At 45.6% G+C, this 22,170-nt stretch overlaps 1 protein-coding gene across 1 annotated transcript in view; it reads right to left on the bottom strand.

Annotated features, from left to right (window-relative positions):
* The window catches only part of HADH (hydroxyacyl-CoA dehydrogenase), a 55,007-nt gene that overhangs the window by 13,713 nt on the left and 19,124 nt on the right, over window positions 1–22,170 (bottom strand). Inside the window, exons 2-4 of the mRNA XM_004380223.2 lie at window positions 10,767–10,895; window positions 8,278–8,435; window positions 997–1,123 (exon numbers count right to left, since the gene is read on the bottom strand). Coding sequence (XP_004380280.1) covers window positions 997–1,123; window positions 8,278–8,435; window positions 10,767–10,895 — 414 coding nt within the window. The remainder of the gene's footprint in view (window positions 1–996; window positions 1,124–8,277; window positions 8,436–10,766; window positions 10,896–22,170) is intronic.

Genomic DNA, 22,170 nt, shown 5'->3' with positions numbered 1-22,170 from the left:
GGCGGCACGGAGGAGATAAAGGAGAGAAGCCGGGGCTGGAGGAGAAGAAAACAGACCCCATCCCCGCTCCCAGGGAGGCTGTAGGCAGTCTCCGGAGGTTTGCTGGTTCCACATCACCCACATGGGCAGCATCCCCCATGCTTCGCAGGGCAATAACTCCTCAGCGTCAGAACAAATGCTACTTTAATAGCCGTTGCTCTTCAGACCCAGTAATTAGCCCCCGTAAAAGGCAAGTTGCCACATTTCAGGTGCAAGTTGCCACATTTCAGGTGCAAACTGTCGATTGTGACTCCATCTCCCCCATAACTCAGTCTCCAAGCAATCAAACAGAAACAGTCCAAACAGCAATGCTGGGGGGAAGCTGCCTCTGAATGCTTCCCTCTGCCTCTCAGGTTTGTGGTCAGGAGGTTCAAGGCTATTAGGAGCTGCTTTTAATAGCTCTGATCACAACACGCAGAAGGTGTGCGTCATCTGCGAACAATACCAAGCCACTGATGCATGGGGCCAGGATTCACCCCAGGAATGGTGACGGGGCATCGTAAAACCAGGTCTAATATTCCACTTACAGCCTGGCGTAAACTGACCCTCAGTGAGAATACCAAGCTGTGTGGTTCTCCCTGCGTGGTCTCCACGTGCAAGTGTTCTTTCATGCTGCCCTTCCAGTCTGATGCCTCTCTCAGCATTGCCCATCAGCTCTGGCACAAACAAGTAAATAACATGCCACCAAGTTAATAATCTTCCTGGACACTGCTGGTCAACACACAGGTTGCAAAAGAAACGATGTACAGGTGCCTTCCTATATATTAGGTGGCTTTCTTCCTTTTGCTCTGAAAGGACAGACTATGGCACGAGAAACACGCACAAAGACAATCTTCTACCCACCCGTTAAATTCAAGCTGACACGGTCCCCTGATGGCAGGGCCAGTGCAACTCAGAAAAGCAAGACTGAGAAAGCTGGCAGAGCAAGCAGACACGCATAAGGAGATACCCACTGACCTCCACAAGTTTCATTATGGGCACTGGGTTGAAGAAGTGGAGCCCGGCGAATCGGTCTTGTCTGGTGGTGGCATTGGCTATGCTTGTGATTTGCAAAGAGGAAGTGTTGCTGGCAAAGACTGTGTGTCTGCAGAGAGAAAAATCGTGGGGTATCGGAATGAGTCCCATCTTTGGAAACAGTTAAGACTAGTCTCGGGTGCAATGCACAACACACCTGTTTACTGCTGTCCTAATCGTGGAGGAAGCTAGAAGAAAGACACATCTTTATACAAGAGGCTGAAATCCAGTGACCTCAGTTTAACTTAAATTTTGAAATTTTAAATTAACTAACTTAAAAGTTATCTGTTCCCAGGGTGTATTTAACCTTTACCAATAGCTCCTTAAATTTTAGGGAGCAAAACTTCTCCTATCTGCTTAGATTAGTTATCATGGTAGGTAAGAAGGAGGCTGCTAACTGATCAAGCTATTTAACCAACCTCAGGCACAAAATGAAAACTCTAAGTCACCAAAGGCTAATGAAAGAAAGAAGTCTGCATCACAGACACCCGAAATAAACAAAAACTGTAAATAAGACATGTGAATCCTCAATGAGAAACACCTGATAGTAAATATGAACTAAAATCTCTTACCCTCCAAGTGAAAAGCTTTACTCTTCCACTGAACAGGAATTAAAACGAAAGAAGAAAACCAACACTGTTCAAAATAAAATTTTAAGGTTACACAGGTAGTTTTAGAAAAGGAAGGATACAAATCCAAGGTCTTCAGTTTATAAAATCTCCTGAAAAAGCAATACTATTTTATTTTGTGTGTATAAAATATTATTAATTTAAAAAAATCTGTACTGACCCAAACCAAATTTAACTTTTAAGATAACAGTAAAGTGGGTGGTTAAAGGCCTAATAGGCAAATCTTTAAACACAAGCACGACTTTTAGGCTTTCCTATAGCGCCACCTTGTGGCTAAAAATTCACAAAACTACCTAAAGAAGTACAGCTAGAATGTTTCTTAGAAGCAAGGATGGCGAGACTTTGTTTCCCATACTCTGGACATGTTATCAGGAGGGTCCAGTCCCTGGAGAAGGACATCATGCTTGGTAAAGCAGAGGGTCAGTGAAAAACAGCAAGAGCCTCAACTAGATGGACTGACAGTGGCTGCAACAATGGGCTCAAGCATAACGACGACTGTGAGGACAGCGCAGGACCAGGCAGAGTTTCGTTCTGTTATACGCAGGGTCCCTGTGAGTCAGAACCCACGCAGTGGCACCTCACAAGTACCTACTGCTAACTAATTACGATCCTATTAGCTCGTCACAGTGCAGGAAGGACTGAGCAGATCCTGGAGTTCCTGCTTCTTCTCAAAGAGGTAACACCATCATCTGCCTGAAACCAGGGTGGGTGGGGTGGGAGTGCTGGAAAGAGAAAGAGAGAAGAAACAAGTAATTTGGAAAAAGGAGACAAGAGTGAGGTGAAAGGAGATGACAGACAGCAGCCGTGAGATGAAGGAACTTACTTAAGTGAAGATCCTTTGGGTCATCACTTTCGATGCACAACAGCACCTACCTTTCCCAAACAACTCCCAGTTAGTCCATTTAAAGGCCACCCAGGGGTGCTTCCCTAGTTTAAAAACTATATATGTATTTTTAAGATTTTTAGATTTCAGCTTTCAAACTTTCTTGCTTTTTGGTCCCTGGGGTAATGGATAAGGGATCGACTGCTAACCAAAAGGTTGGCAGGTCCACCTCACCAGCTGCTCCTTGGAACCCTACGGGCAGGTCTACTCTGTCCTACAGAGTCGCTATGAGTCGCAAATCGACTCAACGGCAATGGGTTTGGTTTTTTTTAATCCCCCACTACAGAACGTAATAACAAAAGATCCCCTGCCAGTAACACTACGTATGGCCGGCACAAGCACCCTTTTAGCTCCACACCCGAATGAGTCTGGGGTATGGAAAGCCCACAATGGCAGCAGCGATGGCCTTGGCCCAAGGCTGTGCTAACAGCGGCTCCACACTTCCATTAAGAAAAGAAACAGTTATTTCAAAGATGAGCATTATGTCACAATGTGGTATCTTTTTATACAACATCTAAAGGGCAACTCGCCTGTCAAGAAGGGGAGACTAGGGCACTAGCTGGAAAGCACGTTCTGTCAAATGATGAACAGGGACATCAGAGCCCAGCCCCAGATGTCACCAGTCCAGGGCACGTCCTGAAAACATCTGATCAGAAGAGGAAAGCTGTCTCTCCTGGGTAGACCTTTCCTGCTCAGAGCTTTTCCTCAGCCTTGCATCTTTACTTCTTGAAAAGCCACTTACAAACCTGTACACCAAGGTTGACTGCAGCCCTTTTCACAATAACCAAAAGGTAGAAACAACTGAAACGTCCATCAACAGATGAACAGATAAACAAAATGTGGCCCACACATACAAGGATGAACCCTGAAAACATGCTGAGCGAAATACAAAAAAAAAAAAAAAAACCCAAACCCACTGCTGTCAGTTTTGACTCACAGCATCACAGCAACCCTATAGGACAGAGTAGAACTGCCCCATAGGGTTTCCAAGGAGCAGCTGGTAGATTCGAACTGCCCACCTTTTGGTTAGCAGCTGAGCTCTTAACCATTGTGCCACCAGGGCTCCCGAGACAAATAAGTCACAAAAGGACAAATGTTCTATGATCTCACTTACATGAAATAAGCAACTATATAGAAACCAAAGATTATTAATGGTTATCAGGGGAGGGAGGGAGGGGTAAACGGGGGAATTTCTGTTCGGGGGATGTGATGGTTACAATTGTGTGTCAATTTGGCTGGGCCATGATTCTCAAGTGTTTTGGCAGTCATATAATGCTGTGATCACTTCTCTGTTGAGATTTAATATGTGATCACCCCCATGATGGGATCTGCTGTGAGCAGCCAATCAGTTGAAAGGGAGTTTCCTTGGGCATGTGCCTGCATCAAGAGTGTGCAGATGTTCTGGCAGGGCTTGGGGGCTTTTACTCATTCTGGATCCTGCAGCTGGCTTCTGTCCATCTGACCTGTTTCTTGGGATTGAGCTAGCAGCTTACCTGTGGTCCTGCCTGCCTATCTTTGGATTCTTCTATCTTCACAGTCTGTAAGCAACAGCCCTGCTCTCTGACCTGCCGATCTTGGGTTCGCCAGCCCCTGCCGCTACGTGACCCAAAGACTTGGTATATTCCAGCCTCTACAAACACATAAGCCATTTCCTTGATATAAATCTGTCTCTCTCTATATATATATTTATATGCTTTACTAGTTTTGCTTCTCTAGACAATCCAGCCTAAGACATCTGGTACCGGGAATGGGGTGCTGCTCTAACAGATACCTAAAATGTGGAAGTAAGTTTTCAAACTGTGAATGGATAGACAACTCAGAAGGAGGTGAGGAGAACTGTTAACACTGGAGACAGTGCAGATGGTGAGAAGCAGCAGCAGAGGACCGGCAGCAGCAGAACCAGGAGACTAGCGTGAGACAGCGCTGGAGCCGACCCATGGAGCTAGAGAGCTCAGCGCCTTTGTGCAGGAGGCTTCCTGGTAGAGGTGTGCCTCCAGGCACTTATCGGTGGAGCTACAGAGCTTTGGAACACTTAGCCAGCAGGGCAGACGTGGGCAGTCAGGCCCGAGGCGCCATGAGGCCAAGGAACTAGGAATCAGAAGCTGAAGAGACAAGGAACACAGGAGGCCAAGCTGCCTCAGTCTCAGAGGGTATGGCCACGACCTCTGGGGTCTCAAAGGGTGAAGTCATGGCCTCTGGAGTTTCTAAGGGTGGAGTTGCCACTCAGATGGACTAGGAGAAGGGTATGTCTAAAGCCGAGGGAGGAGAGTTTCTGCCGTTCCAGTGGGCGTGGAAGGCAGAGCTGAAGCCCAGGGCCAAGGGGCCTCCACTCAGAATCCACAGAGTGTGGCCAATACCTAGAAGTCTGGAGGGCAGGGCCATTGTGTAAATGGTCTCAGAGAACAGAGGATTATTTTCAAGCCTTGAGGGCTAATGTAATGTGTTCTGCTGACTTGCTTGGTGCCTCTTATCCCTTCTTTCCCTTTAATTTCTCCCACTTATAATGGAAATGCCTACCTTGTGCCTGTTCCACCACTGTACTTTGGAAGCAGGTAACTTGGATTCTAGATTTCACAGATGAAGAGAAATTATTGGATTTTGGACTTGGAGTTGAATTAAGACTTTTGCTACGATATGATGGGGTGAATGTATTTTACATGTGGCAAGGACATCAATTTTGGAGGGCGAAAGGGTAGGATGTCATGGATTGAATTGTGTACCCCAAAAAAGTATATGTATCACTTGGCTAGGCCATAATTCCCAGTATTGCGTGACTGTCCACCATTTTGTCATCTGATGTGATTTTCCTATGTGTTGTAAACCCTATCTCTATGATGTTGAAGAGATGGGATCAGTGGCAGTTATGTTAATGAGGCAGGACTTAATCTACAAGATTGGATTGTGTCTTGAGCCAATCTCTTTTGAGGTATAAAAGAGAGAAGTGAGCAGACAGACATGGGGAACCTCATACCACCAAGAAAGCAGCACCAGGAGCAGAGCATGTCCTTTGGACCTGGAGTTCCTACGTGGAGAAGCTCCCAGACCAAGGGAAGACTGATGACAAGGACCTTCCTCCAGAGCTGACAGAGAAAGAAAGCCTTCCCCTGGAGATGGCACCCTGAATTTGGACTTCTAGCCTACTAGACTATGAGAGAATAAATTTCTCTTTGTTAAAGCCATCCACCTGTGGTATTTCTGTTATAGCAGCACTAGATAACTAAGACAGGAGGCACTGAGTTTATGTTAATGGTGGTGGAACGTTTTGGATGCGGATAGCAGTAATGGTGACACAACATGAAAAATGTCATCAATATCACTGAGTTGTAAATGTGGAAGTTGTGGCACTGTCAAAAGTCTTAGTGTATTTGTTTTTACCACAATTAAAAAAGAGAGAGAGAGAGAGAGAGAGAGAGAGAGAGAGAAAAGCCACTTACAAAAAGGTTTCCCTGGAGCCTACCCCAGTTCTCTCTCCCAAGGACCAAGTCCCGACAGCCCACAAGGTTAGGGTGGCTCTGCTCCTAACAGGGTCTCACACGGTTCTTTCAACACAAGAACAATGAGTTTACATATTAAACACACAGGATTGGCTTACTTTCCACCAAAAAAATACTCTCACATTTTCCTAGAAACATTGGACTCTATTGGACTATCTTGTTTTTCCCTTTCTGACCAACTCAGGTATCAAAAATTACTTTTCTCTTAAATGTACAAGAAAATCAACAGCACAGGCCTCAGTATGGAGAAGAGAGAGGGAGTGGAGGGGGTGGGGGCCTGTAAAACACTGGAGAGTCCATGCTTCATCAAAAGGGGAGAGCCAGAACCCAGCTCCAGCTGACTGTGGGCCTTGTCCAAGCTTTTCATTTGCACTTCTTAACTTGCTGCTAGGGAAGGAGTGTTCTTTTCCAGGATGCAACTGTTTCATTAGGGCTGCCATATGGAACTTAATCACTCTAACATAGCTTTTTCCCCTATTATACAATCTGACTGCAAAACTTAGTAGCAAAGAATATCTCAATAAAGCCGGTTAAAAAACCAACCAACCAACCAACCAATTTAGCAGGCATTCAAAAATGGGGGTAATCTAAGGAAACAAAGAATGCAGAGAAGGATGACTGAAGGTCAAAAGCAAGGTCACAACTATAGCATGTCTACTATGGGTCATACCCTTTCACATGTCACATCTCTTTCATAGAAATTCAGGAGAAAGAGCCTAGTATAGTGCATGACACACAGGAAGTATGATCTAAATTAAATTTTTTAAACAACTCTGTGCAATAGGTGCCATGCCCCTATTTTATAGACATGGAAGCTAGCCTTAGGGAGATGAACTAGGAAGGTCTTAGAAATTATTAACCCCAACCCCTTCAACTCAGTTTAAAGATCATAAAATTGAGGACCAGAAAAGATGATAAAATACGATGTGTCCCAAGTCAGAGTGAAGCGGCGGGAGCCTGGCACCAGACCCCCCAGGTTTCTCAACTTTCATCTCATATTCCTTCTATCCCTCACACTGACCCGAGAGGGTAGTCAAGCCTATCACTGGTTACTAGGAAATAACCAATATCTCAAGAAAAGTCAGACTGCTTGATGAAACACCCTTTCCTGGGGTGGGTGCTTTATTACCTTTGAAGGCTCCCTGATGACTTGGGAGCCAACCTCCTGACCAAGAGTGTCTTGTTTTTGTCAGATGTATCTGCAGCCCCCAAATGCCACTGTGGGGTGCACGAGCATGCTGCTCAGCAGAGTGAATTACAAGTCACAGAAAGAAAGATCTCTTCTTTTACTCAGGGGGCAGGCCCTCTCTGGCCACCACGCCACAGAGCTCTGAGGGCTGACATTCCAGCAGGCTGGCATGCAAGTGTCTCTCTGTATCCACTGCTCACTGGTGGCTACCTAATAATTACTTTTGTCATATGACTTACTCTGACTTTCAGTTACAAACAAGAAGGTGAAGTGTGGCCAAGCAAGCTGCAAGGACAGCATGAACCAATCAGTCAGGTATCACAATGGCCCAAAGCCCAGAGTCAAACACAACCTACGGCTCTGGATTCGAGGTGAACTAGAGCTTGCACATGCTTGCTGACACTGCACAGACAGCCTTGAGTACTAGGCACCGGTGCATCTGGCCTGTGTGTGATTGGCTTTCCCATCATTCCTTTTGCCAGGAAGCCTGGTTATTCAGTGCTTCTTTAATGCTCCCAAGGGCACTTCAGTTTAACTCAGATAAAGCACTAGACAGTAGAGTCTTGGGGAATCCGTACAGGTAGAGGTGCATTCCCTTCAGCTACACCACTCCACCTGTTCCACCAAAAAGAGGTAACACAAAGCTGCTCTGAGACTCCTCGGCAGACAGTTAAGGATGTGCCCATGTCCCTGGCATGGAAAAGCGCATGATCTAAACGTCGCAAGAGACATAAAGACCTGTCCCTGGGTGCATCCCTCCATTCTGCTGCAGGAATGTCCACCCTCACCTGGGGACAAGGATCATATCAGGGCAAACCAAGCCTCAGGGGACCCGATCGAGAGAGCGTGAGGGTGGAGGGCAAAAAAACACAGTATTGCCTCTTCTGGAAACAGCAGTGGCCTGTTAGAAAGACAGGTGACTTAGTGTCAGAAGATCCTTCCTGGCAGGAGGCAATAAACAAGGGGAAAAGCCTGAGCCCTGAGGAGGGAGACCTCAGAATGCGACAAAAATGTCCACGGAACACGTACTCGGCAGCAAACTTGTCCAGCCTCGCGAAGAGCTCTGTCTTCACCTTCAGATTCTCTATGATGGCCTCCACCACCAGGTCTGTGCTGTGGACCACAGATGCTGCATCTGTGCTGGTTGATATGCTGCTCAGGGTCTTCTCAACAAATTCATCAGCAGCCTAATGCAGTGGGAGGAAGGAGAAGAGAACATTCACTGACCTCTCCTGAAAATGGTAATTTGCTGCAAATGCAGAAGGAAAGAGAAGGGCTAGGATAGACCAACACAGCCCAGTACCACTTTTATGCAGCCTGGAGTTCTGAGAAATGAAACTCTCTACATTTCTGCTTAGGGAAGACGGCATCTCAATGCACTGCAAGAGTCTGCCAGTGAGCAATCAATCTCAACTGCTGGCTACCACTGTCCTGTGTCAGTCGTAATTTTTCAAGTACTTAGTCGGCTCTGCTCCGGTTACTGAATGATCTGTTCACAGCACCTATATCGGCCCATGACATCTGTTCTCAGAGTTTCCATGAAGCTTGTAATTTGTCTTTCCAGAACAGGGCAAAAGCTTAAGTGCAGCACCCTCCATTAGGCTCAGAGTGGTGCTGACTACTCACTCCCTCTAATAGGTGGCAGAGAGAGCCGAGTAAGGGGCAAGAAACAGGGTAAACAGCCGACTTAACGGTGATTCTACAAACAATAACTGCCTACCAAGGGCCAGCAGCTGGCGTTTTAAAATCAAGCTAGACACAGCCTCTGCTCTCAAAGAGCTTGCAGCCTCATCTCTTCCTCATTTTCCTCCTGTGACAACACCAGGTTTCCAGCAACAGACCTCATTCAGGGCAAAAGCAGAGATTATACCTCTATCACCTGCCAGTTTATTTCAAGATGTCATCTGTCCATAGGGCATCAATATGTTTTTATAATCAACAAAGGCATCCAAAATCATCAAGGAATAAACTAGACTGAGAGCTGTTCAACAGAAATATAATGCAAGACACATACGAAATTTTTAGTTTTCCATTAGCTGCATTAAAAAAGTAAAGTAAAAAGATGAAATTAATTAAACCAACATACTAAGATATTAATATTTCAACATGTAATCAATATAAAAAAATTACTGAAATGTTTCGTACTCTTTTTTTTATTATTATTATTATTATTAAGTCTTTGAAATCTGGAATCTATTTTACCCTTACAGCACATCTCATTTCAGACTAGTCCCACTGAAAGTAATGAATAGCCACTTGTCGCTAGCGGCTACCGTATTGGTCAGCACAGAGCTAGATAAATAACAGTATGTCAACCAGGCAAACTGAAACTGATACCTCCCTCATCCAAGGATGTCCCTGGCAGAGGTGGAAAACATCAGAATAGACTCATGAGGATTGAGGAGTCAGGAGTTGAACAACTTGAGCCCAGGGCTATCTTTTTACCCTCAGGGTATGACCCAGAGTAGCAGGGGAGGGTGCAGGGGCCTGACAATTAGAAGATGTTTGCAGAGTAAACAAACAAAAAATGCAGAATATCTCGGCTCAGGTTCACTCTGTCCTTGACTTCACCATCAGCCCAAAACTCATAATCCCACCTGCCTAGACCCTCATCACAAAACGCCCTATACTAGGTCCCCCTACAGATTAAGAACACGGGGAACAGGTAAAAGAGATCTTCATCTGCCTGTGATATATTTAGGGAGAGGGTACAATTAGCTATCCCCTCCCCTCAGCCTTTTAAAAGGTGACTAGACATACCACCATAGATATGTCAGGTTAAAAAAAAAAAAGTATTTGTACTCTTCCCTGCCTGCATGAGCAGAGAAATTACATTTAAGCCCCAAGGAAATAAATTAAGAAACTTTAACACAGTGACAAAGGTAAATAAAAATTCACTTGATTTGTTTTTCAGTATTTCTCAATAATTGCCAAGTTTTAAGTGAAAATGTGATGGAAAAGTAGCATGACCCAATGAGAAAGAGTCCGTAAACCAGGATTCCCAACCTTCTGAGAGCTTCTCAAGTTCTCGTGCCTCTTCTTCCGCTGGAAAATGAGAATGATTCACCCTATAATTTCTTTTCTAGTGCATAGTAAACAGGCACAAGACATTACCCAAGCAATCAGAAGTCCATATCTAAATGGAAGGTTTACTATTAATCATTCTCTTTTTAGTTTGTAAATCCTAAAATTATCTTCTTGTTTCTCCCTCTTCCAGCTTTGTAACAAAATAGGTGTTCTTCAATCCTGAGTTCTCAGTGGACAGAAGGAGATCACTGCCTGTGGAAACGTTCTCCTCAACCTCAAACCCTACCCAGCAATACAGTTATTTCCTTCTCCCATTTTCTAATCAGCCCCCACTGAATGGTTAGTGATGGTTATTATAATGGTCTATGGTTCTAGGGAAATGACTTTTACACAAACAAAGGAACAAACCAAAACAAAGCAAGCAAAGAGGAGAAAGCCAGAATGCTGTGGTCAGAAGGCTGATCTTAAGAACATCGATAAAAAGAAATTACCTTGGGGTTCTCTGCAAACTTCTTCTTGGCCACTTTCCTAAGGCTTTCCTCAATTCCCTTTCTAGATTCTGCCAGGATGTCCTCTGTCTGGTCCACCAAGGCTACTTTGTGGCCAGTTGCTGCAGCGACCTAGAGCAAAAAGAATTCTTTTTTAAATAAAAAACATAAAAGTTACCAAAAATTTTAAAAATATTAAATAGCATGGAAGCTTCATATCCCACATGAACTCTACCGCTATTCTATCTCAAAACGATGAGTGAACATACTAACAGGCAACATTAACTAAACACACACTTCTTGCGGGGCACTGTTCTAAGTCCTTTATGTGAATTAAAACAAACTCCCAAAACAATGGTCTAAGTTAAGAAGCATTCCCGCAGTCACACACTGGGATGTCAGTCTAGGTAGTCCCACTCTGGAACCCACACTCTCAGCCCTTCCCTACTGTCCAAACAGGAGCCAACAGCCACATGTGGCTATGTAAATTCACTGAAATTAAGTAAAATGAAAAATCCAGTTCCTCAGTTGCTAGCCGTATTTCAAGTGCTCAACATCCCATTCACAGAGCACCCACTCCCTATGCACTACCCGAGTATCCCATGCAGCTCGTTGTCTTGGCCGTTCCCCACAGCAGCCCTTAAGTCAGCAGCAGATAAGACCAAAAACTTTCAAAAATGGTGGGAAAAAGACTCCTGTCATCAAGGGCTATTTTGTGACAAGCCTCTAGTGCAACAGAAGTTTTAGGCAGTCTGCCAACTTAGGGAGGGCAGTTCCTCTTCCTTTAGCCACCCGCTCTGGCTGAGGGAGGAATCCGGGGGTACAGAGTATGTTTAATGATGCTGCCCCAAGGTGGCAGAGAGCCAGCTTAATTCAGCCAGTCAGCGACAAGCAAATCCCTACTTTATCCCAACTTGCCAACAGTGTTGGGCAAAACAATGGAATAGATAATGTGGCTAAAAATAGGCAATCAGGTCACCTTATAGGCAGGATGTTATAAGTAAATCAGTTCATGCCAGAAGCAAGAGGACAGAGGTGACCTAATCCAAACATAAATGACCCAAGAGGCCAGCACAATCCCAGGCCTCCTTAGATCCCCTGGGGTCTGGGAAGCCCCCATAGAACCATTGCTGTGGAACCTCGGAGGCACTAACAGTGCAGAGGAGAGGAGCTGGTCAGATGGAATGAACCCACCCAATGAAGAGGAAGGAGGTGATGAGCAAAAAATAGCCCCAACCCACCATCGTGATGTGAGATTTTTGGAAGACAGGCAACAAAAACGCAAAGCAGAAAACCAAAGAGGAAAAGAAACAAAAACAGAGCAAAACCCAGAAGCAAAGAGGTCAAATTCCAAAGTAAGATTTCCCAAGAACATATGTCAAAATGGCAAGATGGGTTGTAAACGGAAGTTAATTACAATCGCACCTTTCTACTAGACCCCTCCCCCCGCATGCATCTCCCGGGAGGGACAGCAGCACACAGGAGCTGCAGCTCCCAGCCCCGCACCACCACTGTCCCAGAAAAAGGAACCACCACCAACAAGGGAAGATCTGGCAACTGGGCAGGGCAGTGGGGGTGGCTGGGGATGAACCACCCGGATTAAAGGACAGAGGCAAGCAGCAAGCCTGCTCGGTCAGCAGAAACACTCCACAGGTTGCAGGCAGGCAGGCAAAATCAAATGTGCTAAAAAGCAAAACACCAATCCAGATAAACATTTCTCCCTAGATGCCAACAGACTGAGGCCCATCTAGCTGACAATAAATTCAAAGTAAAACAGCAAGAGCAAATTGAGAAACTGCAGAAAAGAGTTAACACAGCAGGCCCGAGCTGTGATCCTTAGAAAGGCCTCCTTGCAAGGTTGGCCCTTTGCTGGTGTCTAGAAACCTGGATTTTGGGATGGTCCCCACCACTCCCTGATAAGAGTGGTTTATGGTGAACACTTCTGGAGCCTGGAGATTTGGGTACATCCCAGAGAGAGAGGGTGCTGACATGAGCAGTCGACGTGAGCAGGCCCCAGTAAAGACCTCAGGCACTGAGTCTCTGGAGAATCTCCTTGGCAGACAACATTTCACACTGGTTGTCACAACTCGTTGCTGCGGGAATTAAGCACATCCTGTGTGACTCCTGGAGCCCTGGTGGCACAGCAGTTAAGCACTTAGCTGCTAACCCACAGGTCAGCAGTTCAAACCCACCAGCTGCTAAAAATGTGGCAATCTGCTTCCATAAAGATTTATAGCCTTGGAAACCCTGTGGGGCAGTTCTACGCTGTTCTATTGGGTCTCTGAGTCAGAATCGACTTGATGGCAACAGGTTTTGTCTGGTTTATGTGACTCCACCGGGAGAGGACTCTCGGAAGCTTGTGCCCAGTTTCCCCTTGACTTTACCCCATGCGCCTTTGCCTCTTGCTGATTGTGCTCTGTGTCCTTTCAGTGTAATGAATCACAGCCGCGAGTGCAACTAATGCTAAGTCCCATGAGTTCTCCAAGCAATCACCAAACATGGCCAGTGGTCCTGGGAATGTCCAACAGAAACTAAAAATAAATCCCAAATTCTGATTGGAGCTGCTGATGACACTGAACTGCTCTGAGATGGCGCCCCTGGGAGCAACAGCCCACAGGCAGCAGTGATAATTGCTGATGGGGTATGTCATCTGCAAGATTGGGGGAAGCTGGCTCAGGGCCCTCCCATTTCTGTTTTGGCTCCTCTGACAATCCCTCTGGAATGACACAGTGATTTTTACTTTGTTCCTTTTCCCTCTGACCTGGATCCTTCTCTGAATATGCCAAACAGTATTTCTAGCTGCTACTTAAGTCCCAAGCCACTTTCCCTGGCACTTTACTTCCAGCAGGTACTACTCAGCCTTTTGCTCTTCAGGAAGTGGGGGAAAAAAATTCTAAGTACTTGAGCCAAAGCTGAAGGGCAGATCTCATTGAGAAAACATGAAAAAACAACAACATAAAGCTCCATAAATGGAGTGTCAAATGAAATAAAAACCATCATGAATTTAGTCTAGGTGCAGAATCCTGTCAAGCAGCAGATCTCAGAGCTGGATAAGAGGAGAATATCTAGAATAGGCCAAACCCACAAGGTATTAGGTACTGTATTAATCTTAATGAGGCGAGATGGAGCAGGTGAGGGAGGTAGAATAAGGGCTTTTTTCTAGAAAGCTGCATTCAAAATTATCCATAAGCATGTCTGATTGCCAATAGTCATTGGACATTTTTGGTTATGCTGTGGATAAGCCATAAGGTTGCCTTCGTAATTAATTTTTTAAAGTAATAATTTAAACAAAAGCTATAGCAGAACAGACCTAGAGAAGAACCACCCTCTAGTATTCAAGGAAACCAAAATAGACACGCTTATTTAAAAAACACTACAATTCAACCAGGAAAAACCATGGCCAAAAAGCACTTCTAGCCCAAATGCTGACTCTCCACTCCTATCCAAAGTCCTCCAATACTGTCCCACCCACATGAGATCGACTGGGCCAACTCAGCCACCGCCTTAACCCTGGTGTCTGCATGAGCACACCAGAGCCAACACTAAAGACAGAAACAGGCAAAAAACAACCATTAAATCAAGGCTCTCTAGGCAATGTTCCAGGAGAGCAAAGTGCGTGTGTCAAATGACCATCTCAAAGAGACTAAGTGTATAAAATGTTTATTTTCCCATTTCAACCAGAAGATACAAGAGGTGTAAGAGGGAGCCAAATCTAATAGAAAGGAAAAAAACCGATCTTCTTTCCCTGTGTGTTGCTGACTGATCACATTCCTGCTCTGCAAGACTCTCCTCGGCCGCTCACTGCCTCATTGACCTGAAAGAGGCCGTAGCTCTTGCAGGAACCTCGGCTCAATTTTCCTCTCTACTTCAATCAAATGGCTGGAGCATTTTCTACAATTTTGGACTCTCCAAAGTGCCCAGACTTGCGTTTCTCATCCACTGAGGGGCAACAATTATGTTTTTAACTGGTTATCTGTGGCAGGCTTTTTTTTTTTTTAAACTTCAGGTTTTCTTTTCTCGGTTAATGCACAAAACTTATGGGAAATAAAAAGTAATCTTATGATGTGGACATTCCACAGACATGCAGATAAAAATGACACTCCTTTTTAAACCCAAAGTGAATGAAGAAAATACAGGAGAAGAGAAATTTTAATTCTCCTTGAACTAGATTGTTATGGAGGAGCTCTGTGGTGCAGGTCACAGTTTATCACATAGCCACAAACTACGGTTACAGCGGGACTTCAAATGATTTCAAGTTATAGCACCATTTTCATTTTACCCATCTGTAGAGAACCCGACCTAAGTACTCAAATTCCTTGTAAACATCTTCTTGCAGACACACCCTAGAGACACAAAGTCAGCAACTTTGACTTTTCTGAATTTTGAGGGCAAGGACCATGTCCCATTCATCTTACAAACCCCAGTCCCTAGCCCAGAGTAGGCAACATTTGTCGAATGGTTCAATGAATGAATGAATGCATGAGCAAACCACACCCAGCTCATCGCCTAGTCTGTATTAGATGCTTAATAAAATATTCACAGGGTTACTGGTGCAACGTTCTTTGATTCTATTCATCTATTCCAAATCGGGTAGGTATTGCTCTCCTACTGGTGTGTGTCCAAACAGGTTACAGAACTCCACAGAGACAGAGTCACGCTACAGGCAGTCTGTCCCTTGCCCCCATGCAATCCACGCTAAACCTGAAAGCTGCAGGACTCTCATCCCAGGCTGGCCTGATAAGCCTTAAGCAGGCTAGGTAGCCATGGGGTACTGAAGGCCAGCTGACTTCTTTCTGAATTATTAATGAACTTTTCTTACTTCTCCTGTGAGAGCGAGGAGAGTTTATATAAGTAGCAGTCTCTACCTTCAAGGGGCTTACAGTCCATTAATAGAAAGAACATAAGCCTTTAAAAAGAAAAAAGCCAAATGCAGCAAAAATAAGAGATGTCATGTACTAAGCACCTACTACATGCCAGGCACATGCTTTGCACTTTCTAAAACAATTTCTGGTCAGTCCAACAATCCTGTTGCAGTACAATGAATCACTTGTGTATGGTCTTTCTAGCCCTAGTCTTGTAACTCCCACTAAATGACTGGCTGTGCCACAATCTAGCAAGGTCGATTAGTATACAAATGCTGGTTTGAAAACCCACCCAACAAGAGCAACTGAGTTGTAGTCCACCGAGGGGACTGGTCGCTTCATAGTCCCGCTGGGAGGGCCATATCTTGAAATTGACAAGGAGTTTGCTTATAAAAGGGTCAATCCCACAGAGGTTCAGGGGGACCTGACTACTGTATCAAGAAGAGTCTGGAGCGGAGCATGTCCTTTGGACCCGGGATCCCTGCACTGACAATCTCCTAGACCGAAAAGAGAGCTGTTAACCCTGAAGATGAAGAAACAGTGGCAGTAGGCTGGTCGGCCCACGGAAAGAGGTGGCTGCAGTGGGTTTACTGGCCCACGGAGAGAGAGCTGAGCACCTTCAGGCAGGAGGCTTGCCTGTGGAGCTGGGTGCCACCCAGCATTTGCCTGCAGAGCTAAGAGAACTGGGCAGAGGCCTGAGTATGCCCCATGCAGGGGCTGAACGCCACCCGCCCCACCTCCACCCCTGGGCAGCCGTGGCAGGAGCCACGTGGGCCCTTGGGCAGTGCAGGTCCAGGCAGTATGGTAGGAGCCAGCAGCAGAGGCCTGGGAGGGCCTAGTGGCAGAGGCCCAGGAGATCCTGTGCAGAAGTCTTCATCGGCAAGGCCCAGCAACAGAGCAGAAGCCTCAGGAGCCATACAGGCCCCCCCGAGCACCATGGCAGTAGCCAGCGGCAACAATGATGTGAAGACAGCATCTGACCTGAACCACGGCCTGCCTGCCCAACAACATAAGAATGGACGTGGGTATTTTGGAGAAGGGTAAGCAGTTCCCCTTTGAGACCATGCTGTTACTGTGTGCTTCCTATAAATAATAATAACGGCTTTCACTTTGCTAACACTGTGTGTTTTCTGTGTCTGGCTTAATCACAGATAAACGTAGCAGCCATGGAACGACTGATGCCAGTGCGTGAACATGCCTCATTTCTAGCAGTCTTATGTCTGCCTGGAAGTTTGAGGCACAGCCTGTCTGCATGTACAGTACAGACAGATAGACAGGCATATACGTGTCAAGGTAGACATCATTCCCATTTTGCAAATGAAATGTGATTAGAGAGGTTGAGTAACTTGCTGAAAAGCTCCTGGAACCAGGACACACGCAGAGAGCGAGAGAGACGCAGAGAGAGAGAGCTGTAACACCAAAGATGGTCAGAAGCAGCAGCAGAGAAAACAGTGGCAACAAACCAGGAGACCAGCAGGAAACGGCTTATGCCACAGAGCAAAAAAAGCTGGGTGCCTTTGGGCAGGAGGCTTGCGGTGGAGTAGGGTGCCTCTGGGCACCTGGTGGAGCTAGGTTTGCTGACCCCAGGAACTAGAGTTGAATGCCTTAGGGCTGAGGTTTACTGGCGAAGTTGGGTGCCTCAGGGCACTTATCAGCACAGCTAAAAGAGCTTTGTAACACCTGCGAGCAGGGCAGAGGCCAAGGGGCCAGAGAGAGGCCTGCCCGCAGGCGCGACTGGGAAGAGTGGAAGAACCGTATCCTGTTTGTGAACCTGAGTTATAATGTGTTACTTCCCTAATAAACCCCATAACTGCAAATATGGTCTGTGAGTTCTATATGGCCATTGCAATGAATTATCCAACTCAGCAGAGAAGTAGAGTGCAACGGGAGGTGTCAGAATTGGTAAAAATGGTTGGCTAAAGGAGGTATGTCTGACCCTCATAGCAATCAGCCTTCTGCTATTGCTCTTGATTCTCCTTACCCCTGTGAAGTTAGAGGAGGTCAAATGCCTCCGCCACTGCCATTTTTACAGTGTGTGCCATTTTTACTGTGTGTGTGTGTGTGTGTGTGCGCGCGCGTGCGTGTACTCTCTTACAGTGTGAGTGTGTGGTGTATTCTCTATCTACTAGCCCTGGTGGTGTGGTGGTTAAGTGCTCGGCTGCCAACGGAAAGGTTGGCAGTTCGAACCTACCAGTCTCTCTGTAGGAGAGAGAGGTGGCAGTCTGCTTCCGTAAAGATTATAGCCTTGGAAACCCTATAGGGCAGTTCTACCCTGTCCTATAGGGTCGCTGAGTCAGAAACGACTCAATGGCAGTGGGTTTGGGATTTATTTATACATACAGTGATGAAAATATACACCCCAAAACATCTGCCAGTACAACTTCCACATTTACAACTCAATGACATTGATTACACTTTTCAAGTTGTGCCACCTCCACAGGGTTTTCTATGGCTGACTTTTTGGAAGTAGATCGTCAGGCCTTTCTTCCGAGGTGTCTCTGGGTGGGCTTGAACTTCCAGCCTTTTGGCAAGCAGCCGAGTGCATTAACAGTTTGCACCACCCAGAAACTCCATTTTATGCTCTTGTTGTTTTTAGCTGCCACTGAGTCTGCTGCCAACTCATGATGACCACATGTAAAATGGGATCGAATTGTTATGATCCACAGAATTTTCCTTGGCTGATTTTCAGAAGTAGATCACCAGGCCTTTCTTCCTAGTCTGTCTTAGTCTGAAAGCCCTGCTGAAATCTGTTCAGCATCAGAGCAATACATAAGCCTCCACTGACAGCCAAGTGGCAGCTGTGTTTGAGATGCACTGGCCCTGGGAACTGAAGCTGGGTCTCCAGCATGGAAGGTGAGAATTCTACCATGAACCACCACGGCCCTCACACATTATGCTCTAGCCATGCTCAAATTCTTTACCATGGTTGATGAGTATTTCTGGAGATCTCCCTTTGTATGGAACACCTGTAATCTGTACTTTTCACCTGGCTAATACTTCAGGTCTTACTGTAATCTCCTCCAGGAACCCTTCCCCGTCCCCTTGGAGTTATGTGCCCCTTCTGAGTACTCCTAGCCGCTTCCTGGTAACAATTAAAATAATGAATAATATGGAAGAATCTGATCTGATGCTACACGATCTGGCTCCACGGCTTACACACCTTCTGCTTTTCTTGCCCCACACAGCTTTACTACTTTATATTTATCTACGAGAAACTGGTGGTTCAGTGCTAGAATTCTTGCCTTTCATGCAGGAGACCTGGGTTTGATTTCTGGCTAATGCATCTCATGCACAGCCACCACCCATCTGTCAGTGGTAGCTTGTATGTTACTACGATTCTGAACAGGTTTCAACAGAGCTTCTAGACTAAAACAGAATAGGAAGAAAGGCCTAGTAATCTCCTTCCAAAAATCAGCCAATGAAAATCCTATAGATCACAAGGGTCCTATCCACAACCAATCATGGGGATGGCACAGGACCAGGCAGTGTTTCTTTCCATTGTGCATGGAATCTCCATGAGTCGGGGGCTGACTAGCAGCTAACATCATTAGACTGTAAGTCGCATGAAGGCAGCAGCTTTGCTCCCCACTGTATCTCAGCACCTAGAACATGACCTGGCACTTAGTAGCTGCTAAGTTTTTCATGATTTGATGCTTAACCTTTGAAAAGAACTACTATCCTCATTTTGCAGATGAGAAAACAACAGCTCAGAGACATTAAATAACTCTGGAAATGCCACACACATACTATCTGGCATAGAATACCTCTCAACCAGGCAAGTCCTTGGGACACCAAAGCCAAGCTCTTAACGAGCATCTCCACTATCTAATGCAGCTATTCCAGTTCAAACTTAAATAAAACAGAGTTGTTGGCTGCCATCAAGTCAAGACACCTTATACTTACAGAACTTTACAATGATAAAACCAAAACAAATTCATAAATTAAATGTAAATAAAACCAATGCAATTCAAATTAATGACATCGGCATGCTAGATGAGTCTGTACTGCTACAGCTAAATCACTGTCAGGTTAACGCGGGAAAGCTGCAGCTTCACGATCCCATTTATACTTACTTATTCAGTTTCTCTAGTTTGACTTCAATAATGCTAATGAAAAAATGCCTACTCAAAAAATATATTAAAAATCCATATTGATAGTTTCAGGGCTCTGTTTGCAAGTTCAGGATGACACATCATACACAAATTCTGCCCATAAGCATCAAATATCAATTTTAAAGAAGTGTCACTTTATCATTCTGTAATTTGTTCTCTTGAAGATAACATATTAAAATCTGCATTAAACGAGCATATAACTATTTCTGACATTTGGAACAGGAAAATGAACTGCATGGTTACCACTATTTTTACTGCTAGTTATACCAGGTCAATGCCTCCAAAGAGAGGATCCATGCAACACCCGTGTCCACAGCGTGAACACTGTCCCCAGTACTGTGAGGCCCCATTCTTCGGCATTCAGTACTCACAGCATCATCACGTGCCAGTAACTGCTCACTCTCCCACCACTTTTCTCTCTCCCACCTATGGCAAAGGTCACAGACAAAGAATTCAGCTTCTCAGAGTTGAGCTCTTTCGCTTCCTTCCCCCAACATCTATGGGATGGATGGGAACTACCATTCAGAGTACTGTCCTGGGCACTTCACTGACTTCATTCCTTCACTGATTATTGCCATCTGTAACCGTGTTTTTATGCAAATAACTAGTGTTTTTTTACATGTTGCTGTAAAAAAAAAATCAGCATATCGCTCTTACATAAATACCTGGGTGGGGGGAGGGCACAGTTGGCAAAAAATAAAAAAGTACCATATGCATTATTTGGGTAAAAACAGTAACTCAGTATCTGTGCTGTGTCCTGGAATAAGGTGGTGAGCAAAACAAATCCCCACCCTCAGAGAGCTTTCACTCCATGCAAATTATCTCATGGGATCCTCATAACAGTCTCTGGGAATAGTGTGTTATTCTCATTGTAGCGATAAACAATTGAAAGCCTGAGGCGTGACTGGGATTTGAAGCTAGGACTGCTTGCACCCAGAACTCACGCAAGGCATTGGCTGGCTCTGACGGGTACAGTCTGCAACAGTACTGAGCTGGACAAGAGCCAGATTCGGCAGGCTTTCTGCCAACTGAGAGACAGAAAACATTCCTTAACATTCCTAAACCTCTGCTGGTCATCTCATCTGTAAAAATAGGACAAGAGAGCTTTTGGAAGGAATAAATAAGTTAGTACAAGTGGAACACCTAGAACAGCGCCTGGCACATCCCAACAGCTTATTTTATTCTAGGCAGCCCCCTTCCTCCTCCTGCAAGGGTCTGCGGTCTGTTACTGGATCCAGGTACAGATTTCTAAAGTAAACTCTTTTATTATGTGTTTGATCTTACACCTCTTGATATCAGGACTTGCCCCACTTTGGTTTTCATTTCCATGTTTTTCTCTTCCATCTCCTTCCATTTTTACAAAAAGGCTGGGCTCTCTCTCCATTTAAAACGAAAGGAAGTGGGGGTGGGTGGCCTTCCTTAACCACCTGAAACAGGCCTTCATTTCACCACCAAAGCACTTCAATTACTGGCTGGCGTAATGGCACATGGAGTATGGTTCTGGAGCCAGGCCGGTGGTTCAAACCCTGGCTTAGCCACTTACTGCATATCTTTCGGCAAGTTATGCAACCTCTCTATGCCTCAGTTTCCTAATCTGTAGTAACGGTTAACAATGGTACCCACCCTAGAGGATTGTCATGAGGATTAAGGAAGTCAATATTGGAGACTTCTGGCAAAATGGTGCTCTAGGCAGAAGCACCACGCCGTCCCTCCACAGCAAAGATACGAAAAACTAAGCCGAACAGAGAAAACAACAATCCCGAAACGCTAAAACATCAAATGAAGAGATAAAGAACTCAGCCAAGCACCAAATGGAGTGAGAAAACTAACAGAGAACAGATAGCGAGGAGAGATTCATGCAGAGGTCCCCTACCAGCTAACGCAGCGCGGATCCGCCATCTTGGACTCCTATCGGAGACCAGCAAACGGGGGTACAAGAAAGCAGCTTCACAGAGCTTTCAGCAGGAGACAAAACAACCGGTAATTCGCAATATATGCTTTCCCACCCCCCACCCTTCTTCACCCCGAATCGGCCTCCTCTGCTTCCCGTGGCCACAATCTCTTGACCGGGAAACACCGGCTGCTTGGATTCCACACACCCGAACGGGCCTGCTCTCTGAGTGCCATTTGTGGCTGCTTATGTTGCTTTTTTCCGCTTCTTTTGATTTCTTCCTTACCTCTCACCACCTCCCCCTCCTTTCGCTCAAATACCTGGTTCCGTGAGCCATCTTTGCTTCTTCCTGAGGTGCTGCAGAGCTCCGGTGATTTGTGATATACGGTTTCCCACTCCCTACCCTTCTTCACCCACACTCGGCCCCCTGCCTCCCGCGGACACAGTCTCTTGTCCGAGAAACACAGGCTGCTTGGATTCCACCAGCCCGCACTAGCTGGCTCTCTGAGTGCCATTTGTTGGCTGCTGGTGTTGCTTTTTTT

The sequence above is a fragment of the Trichechus manatus genome, unplaced genomic scaffold (genome assembly GCF_000243295.1).
Source record: "Trichechus manatus latirostris isolate Lorelei unplaced genomic scaffold, TriManLat1.0 scaffold00071, whole genome shotgun sequence".
Taxonomy (NCBI): Eukaryota; Metazoa; Chordata; class Mammalia; order Sirenia; family Trichechidae; genus Trichechus; species Trichechus manatus.
This window is presented reverse-complemented; position numbering and strand designations above follow the sequence as displayed.